The sequence below is a fragment of the Eleutherodactylus coqui genome, chromosome 9 (genome assembly GCF_035609145.1).
Source record: "Eleutherodactylus coqui strain aEleCoq1 chromosome 9, aEleCoq1.hap1, whole genome shotgun sequence".
Lineage (NCBI taxonomy): Eukaryota > Metazoa > Chordata > Amphibia > Anura > Eleutherodactylidae > Eleutherodactylus > Eleutherodactylus coqui.
Genome location: NC_089845.1, coordinates 137,415,709 through 137,423,302, shown reverse-complemented (window position 1 = coordinate 137,423,302; position 7,594 = coordinate 137,415,709). Strand labels below are relative to the sequence as shown.

The 7,594-nt window shown below is 41.6% G+C and overlaps 1 protein-coding gene across 8 annotated transcripts in view; it reads right to left on the bottom strand.

Moving 5' to 3' along the window:
- Positions 1–572: 572 nt before the first annotated feature.
- SYBU (syntabulin) overlaps positions 573–7,594 on the bottom strand; it is a 51,460-nt gene continuing 44,438 nt past the window's right edge. For 4 of the 8 annotated variants that reach the window (XM_066578532.1, XM_066578535.1, XM_066578534.1 and 1 more), the window contains 3 exons: positions 5,532–5,735; positions 4,592–4,753; positions 573–2,944 (listed from right to left, as the gene is read on the bottom strand). In XM_066578532.1, the coding sequence (XP_066434629.1) occupies positions 1,861–2,944; positions 4,592–4,753; positions 5,532–5,735 (1,450 nt within the window). In that variant the 3' untranslated portion in view covers positions 573–1,860. The remainder of the gene's footprint in view (positions 2,945–4,591; positions 4,754–5,531; positions 5,736–7,594) is intronic. The other 4 variants (XM_066578533.1, XM_066578536.1, XM_066578538.1 and 1 more) reach the window with 2 other exon arrangements.

Here is a 7,594-nt window from a genome sequence, read left to right as displayed (position 1 = left end):
AGTAATTTCAGCTGCTCCGATGGATCCGATCCATCGGAGCAGCTGAATCTTTAACTTTTATGTACATTTATTTACTTTTTTTGCGATCGGCGCTATCCATTGCATAGCGCCGATCGCAATGCCGGGGGGGGCTCCGAACAGCCCGGGATGACAGCTCCATGCTGTCAGCTACCTGCGGACACCGACAGCATGGAGCTGTCACGTCCACAGCCCGAGGGGCACTATTCTCTGCAGGAAGCATGTTTTTACGTCCTCAGAGAATAGAGCCCACTTCGGGAGGACGTAAAAACACTATGGGCTGGTCGTTAAGGGGTTAATTACCTTATGGTGGGCCCAAGTTGTACAAACAGCCCAGGGTGTACTTAATCCGCCACCGCAAGAGAGCATGCTTCACAAGAAACACCCACCGAGCTCTGAACTTGCAGTTCAACAAGCTCACATTTCAGAGAAAGCCGACCGCGTAAGCTAATAAAGCAATACAGAAGTCAACCAACAGCTAGTAGAGGACAAAAGGAAAAAAAATTCAGAACACCCCTTTATCTATTAAGCATAAGTCAATATTCCAGACAGGATATAGAGAAGGTCTTTTTATTGAATCTGTACATACAGACATCCGGCAAGCTGTGTTTGCGTACAGCAATACATAATATATGATAAATATGGAAATGGTCCACTTATAGAATTTCTTATTACTATACACTAAGCTCTATAAATACATCTCGTCTTACTATATTACGCTGTAAACACGTTGCATTAACCTTTTTTAAATACAGGCACGACTCTCAGTACAACATGCTCTGACACAATGCAGTTACCAAGAAAAAAACTTACATTACCATAGGTAACAATAAATACTTCACAGATAGCCAAGCGCACCTACAGTGGAAATTGGGGCTCTATGAAATGGTGCAGAAACCAGCGCTGCTAGGAATATCTGGAGTGAAATGGACAGTCATATTTCATATACAAATACACTAGCAAGTAGGTTACATAGAACACGGGTACGGCGAGGTCGGTGAAGGTCTCAGGTGCTGGTAAAACTAGTGCAGGACAATGAGAAAAATCACACAACAAGCACAGCAATAAGAAGCAGCCAGGCTGCAAAAGTCAATTGTACGAGTGCAAAATTTGGAATTGTAACATTCAAGCGCTGATTTACTTTTTTTTTTTTCTCCCCTCTACAAATTTAGCTCAATTTATGAAGAGGATGAAAAGCTATTATTTTTTTTTACCTTTGCATTTAACAATAGGAAGCAAAGTGAATTAGGCGATAAAGTGCAAATAAAAAGCATTTTAGGTGCAATAGTGCCAAATTTGATTCATTCAATATAATAAGTGCTCCATGTATCGTAGCAAATGACATTAAAGGGGAAGTAACGCACTTATGCAGTGCTGCATAAGAGCAACCGAGTAGAAGACCTCATTCACACAAGTGTATTGTACACGTTCAATGGTACATATGCTAGATGCAACACCAAGATCCCCAACTGAACTAAGCGCCTATGCTGCTGGAAGCTCAGTTCAGCAGAGCCACGATGGGTCTACATCTTACATCCAGAATATGGACACTGATACAATACAGCCACCTGAATAGGGCCTTACAGTGTTCCGTCAATATTTTTTGAAATTTCAGCACTATAAATTTGGCTCATTTAAAGGGTCTACTGGTTGTCAATACATCAAACAAGCAATAGAGATTACCAAACAATAGTACTAGATAAGTAATATATTAGGAACAGAATGGGTTCTTTCTAAAAAATTAAAAAACTGGGAGATCATATACAGTTTCCCCTTTAAGCATATAGAACAGGACCCTGTCAAGTAAGTGGTATAGGATAAAGGTCTAGAAAACGTCAAGATTTAAATATAAGCATTGGTGGATGCTCTTCGAAGAGTATGTAAAGCCATCAAGCAACATCCCCGCATCATTGTACCAAAGTTATACGCAGGGTCAGGGTTTCCTCTTTGGGTAGTAAAGGCCCAAAAAACTGAAGGAATTGCAGGCACAGCCACAGCCAGGACGTCGCTCAAAAAATGGTCACTCCAGTATTTCTTGCCAGTCAGTGCTGTGCCTGCATTTGGCAGATGAACTAAAGGTCCATCAAAGTCAAGTTCTTTCATGGCGCGGTTTGTCATGGAAAGTGGAAGAGAAACATTGTGCTGAGAATCTGGGGATAGCAGGATGGCTGAATTTGGATCATCAGGAGTCAAGTCTATTACATTAGTAGAATATTTGAACTGGAGACCCTGCAAAACAGAGGAAGACCGACCGATCTGATTGTCATTGTGGGATTTGAAGATCTTCAGGATGAGATTTTCAAGATCAAGACTGTAAGGAACAATATCTGTCTGAGTTGCCTGCTCCGTCCAGTGTGAACCTTCAATCCATTTTGAATTAAATTTCTCCCTCTCCTTTTCAAAGCCGATCATGCTCTGCAATGCACAAGAATTCAAGTTGGCCAGACTTCCACCATCACTCATGGTGTCCATGAGGACATCATCATACAGACAGTCTCTGTTTGCCAGATCATCATCCCGGAGAAGATCACAGTCTGCCATTTCTTCCGTTGCTTGTTCTTCTATTAGAAGGCCGTCCGACATTTTATCATAAATGGCACTTTCTGTAAGAGATGCTCCTGGTGAGTTACATATGTAGTCCAAACAGGAGTCATCTGTAAATGCCCCATCTTGAGCCAGCTCCATGCTGCGAAGCAAAGTCTCCAGCTTTCGGTTCTGAATATTAATGTCTATAAAATATTTTTGAATTCCTTTATCCTTCTCCGCCAAACTATTTTTCATGGTCTCAATGAACTGCTTTAATTGCCTTATTTCCTTCCGGGCTTCTTTTAAGGCAAGCTGGGCCTCCACACGATGACATTCCTCTTCAATCCAGTCTTCTCTCATACGAGCAAGCTGAGATTTCAAGTCTTGTATTTCGGATTCCCTGCAAGTTATAAAAATAGGATTTTTCAAATATATCTGGCAAGGACCACAGAAGTAACCAGAACCTTAGAACTACCTTGGGGTTTTCCAAAATTAGAAAAACATGGCTGTTTTCCTTCAGAAACAGCATCACGCCTGGCAGAGGTTGTGTGGGGGTATTGCAAGTCAAATACATTGTAATAAATGGGGCAGAGTTGCCCTATTGCATAACGTGTGGACAGGTGTGACGCAGTTTCTGGAAGATAGTTTCCGAAACTCCTGGCCTTTTTTTTACCTCATGTGATCTCAGTTCTGATCAGCTCTGCTCTACTTTGTGTAACTGACTTAATTTGAGAAATCATAACTCAGCCTTTGGATGCCTTTACATGGATCTACCACAGAACCTGCCTAGAGGGGGACACAGGCACTCCTGTCACAGTTATTGATGATAATCACACAGCTCCTGTCATACAGTTATAATAGAGGAGATCACAGCTCATCCTGCTGACTGTATACTTATGGTTTGTAGCTTATTTAGCTAAATATAGAAGGTAATAATAATTAAACTGTCCCTGGAGCAGGCAAAAATGGGATTGCCTCAACGAATGCTGTGCTGATGCATCATGGAATAGATGTAAAACCCAACATCAGATAAATCTTACATGAGCGATAGCACTTTGGTTCGCTTGTACCAGGCTTTCACCTGAATAAAGCCGTTTTACTTACTTGTACATAATAGGTTCTATGTAAGAGAAGGGAGACGAAAGATGAAAACCGGCCCCATTATGGTGTTGGCTTTGTCACCCAGGATAGAAGGACCTGGATTCCATGACTCTTAGATTACTTTTACACGGGCCGATAGTCACCCAAACAATTGCTCAAACAAGTGATTGCAGGCTGCTGTCGGCCCATGTAAGAAGGGCCCCCCTCTGGGTACCGAGCAAGACACTGCTCAGTAGTCGCTTCTGTTTCAGCTCACTGAAATGGAACGACTCATGAATGACTTCTCGCTCAGTGTAAACAGGAGTCGTCATCTTTGAATGACTGGCCATTTATAATAAATGGAGGTGAGCAACCAGAAGATATTCCCACCTCCACTCATGGAAAAAACGGGAACCCTTTTTTTCATCGTTATTGTACCAAGCTGCAGAAAAAAAGCCATCATATCATATTGGTCGCATGGGCAATGCCAAACAATTAAAAATTAAAATAAAAACGAAATAATGTAGAATTGATGTATTCTTTCACAGTCACTCCCTCCCCGCCAAAAACAATACCAATAAAAACTGCAGCGCTTCATGCAACGGACCAAGCCCTCACATAGACAGATTTTTTCTTCTTCTTTTTTTTTTAAGTTATGGCTTTTGAAAAGTGGAGATGAAAATCTCAAAAAAAAAAAAAAGTGTCATCATGACTTAAAACTGTTTCACAACCACTCTATTCTTCCTGACTGCTGCAGCCAATCACTGTCTATAGCATTGACCTTCTACAGGCAGTGATTGGCTGCAGCAGTCACATGTCCTGTTAAGCAGCAACCAGGAAGGATAGAGTGATTGTGAGGCAATTTTAAGTCCTGGGAAAACCCCTTTAACTTCCGATCTAGGCCACTTTCTTAAGGGGTCAAAGTTACATATAACAGTAAAGTAATAGGATAAAGAAAACTAGATACCGAGAATACCTTTCCTCCAACGTGCTCTGCGACTCCTTTAACTTTGCTTTCAGATGTCGTATTGAGACTTCCTTCTGCTGAAGTGGGGTCAGGTATTGTTCAGGAGACGGGGGTTTGATGCCATGGTTATCGCCACACGAAGATGTGTATCTCATGGTACGTCTACAGAGAGAAAAAGCACACTGTGGCTTAGAACAGGATCTGTCTGTATTATGACAATTTTTAGTAAATTTACAGCTTAAAGCGATTCTTTTATCAGATTAATGCTGCCCAAACCATGTGCAGCATGAACCCGACAGAGATGCCTGCTGCCCCCGTGACTGTTTTATTCTCGAATACTATGGCGTTTCAGAATAAACACACTTTGAAGTTTGACTCGGAGCTGAGTTCTGGGTCATGGGGGCGGCCCGCTCCGGCCTCTCCCGCCCGCTGTGTGAAGACTGACAGCTCTTTCCCAGTTTGTGAATAGAGAGATAAGCTCTTTCCCAGTTTGTGAATAGGGAGATAAGCTATCAGTCTGCATACAGCAGGCGGGAGAGGCCGGAGCGGCCCGCCCCCATGACCCAGAACTCAGCTCCGAGTCAAACTTCAAAGCATCTCTGTGTTGGGTTCATGCTGTCCACGATTCAGGCAGCAAAAATCTGATAAGAAAATCCCTTTATGTGCGCAGAAGTAGTCAGCTATTCTTACAATACCCCATTATTTGTACACTAATGAACACCTTGGACCCCAGAACATATTGAACATCATGTCTATTTAGCATCCTTGTTGTGTAGGTTACTTAGCTCTCTTTTAAACTAATTGCATGCAAATTTCATAGAATCAGAAGCATACGTGGATTACTTTAGGTCTAGTAGAGATTGATCCTACAAATAAGTCACTAATGGCAGAAAGAACCAAAAATAGAAAAGCGCAGAATGGTGGTAAAAGACAGGTTTACCGTAGGGTAGGGCTGGTGTCGCTGCCTTTGTAGGATCCAGAATTACTGCTGCTTGGAGAGGAGACTCCATAGGCATCATGGACATTTACGGTGCTGGTTTGATTTCTACATAGCACTGAAAAGAGATCCTTCTCACGTGAGGCAGGGGGACTGTGCACAGGCTTTGTGGAAGAGCACATATGACTTCGTCCATGGGACAAACGACTACAGCAAAAAATAAAATAAAGTCTCAAAAAAGGAGCTTCAAATTTTAGATTGTGGCGGTCTTCCAAAACCAGTGCCACATCTGTTGTGTATGGTATTGCAGCTCTTCACCACTGCAGTGAATGGGTCTGATCTGCACATGAATATTAGTGGGGCTGTTTTTTCAAAGAAAGGATGGTGAAAACTTTAGACCAACAAGATTCATGGCAGTTGAAAATGAGGCATTAAGGTTATATTCACACCTGCATAGGGCGATTCCACACAGCAGGAAAGGGAAATCCTTTGGACGAATGGATCAATTTTATGATGGAACAAAAACGGCGCCGAACAGACACCACTCATTACGGGTGCCAATTGGGCATTTCATCGGGCGAGAAGGTTCACCATGCAAGAGTAGCCCTTCATGCTGGATCTACCATGAAACCTCACATCGGAGGCTCCGAATGCGGCTGTGAACATAACCCAAGATGGATGATGATCCATGCATGTATGACAAGTTTCTTGATTTGTCAATCTTTTAGGGATGGATCGGTTCAATCTTCAAACAGGCTTTGGCAGCCATATTGTAAGAGTTGCGGGAAGTTTAATTTTAATCAGCAAGTAAAAAGTTAAAGAAATTAGAAAAATGAAAGGACGAAAGTTCATCTGCAGACGAGACCGCAACAAAATGTTTTACGAAACAACTGGCAAAGCTAGAAGAGGCTTTGTGCAACAGATGTGTGATGAGGACTGAAACGTTACAGCGGTTTTCTATAGTCAGAGGACTTTGAGTGTAACAATATTACATGTCACCGATTACTTCAGAGGGGTCGGTGGTCCAGAGAGTTAGGCCTCATTCACACATATTTACGCTCAATCCCCATTGATTTGCATATTAACAGACTAAAATATAAATTCTTTATTAGGGGTATATTAAAAAACATAAATGGGCTAACACACAAACAAAAAATATATAAACCAAAAAAGTCAGTTATTTTTTGGTATATCACTGGCCTCCACTCAAAGACCGGATATGTGTGTGGGGCCAGATAGCAGATCAGTGCTACAGGTAAGTGATAGAAAGAACTTAGTCACTTCCAAAACTGGTAAAGATCATGCAGCATCAAGATTTGGAGGTAAGATGCTCCTCCAACTTGATATTGAGATGCTGCAGTGATCCACCAGAGTGACTGCTGTCTTAGACAGTATCCAACATAGGGACGTGTCAGTATCTCAAACTCTTTGGCATCAATCACGGGCAAAGAGAAAGAGTTTTCCCTATAATAAGGATTTTTATAGTCAGTGTCCGATTGTGAAAAATCCTTATTATAGGGAAAACTCTTTCTCTTTGCCCGTGATTGATGCCAAAGAGTTTGAGATACTGACACGTCCCTATGTTGGATACTGTCTAAGACAGCAATCACTCTGGTGGATCACTGCAGCATCTCAATATCAAGTTGGAGGAGCATCTTACCTCCAAATCTTGATGCTGCATGATCTTTACCAGTTTTGGAAGTGACTAAGTTCTTTCTATCACTTACCTGTAGCACTGATCTGCTATCTGGCCCCACACACATATCCGGTCTTTGAGTGGAGGCCAGTGATATACCAAAAAATAACTGACTTTTTTGGTTTATATATTTTTTTTGTTTGTGTGTTAGCCCATTTATGTTTTTTAATATACCCCTAATAAAGAATTTATATTTTAGTCTGTTACTGTGAAAAGGGCTTACCTGTAGTTATATAGACTTTTTCCGTCCCTGTGATTAGTACCATTGATTTGCATAGGATTATTTAGACATGCGTGAAATAACTTGCAGCATGTCCTACTTTGTCTTATAGATCGAATACTTTTAAATGGCTAACAAAAAGATGTTACA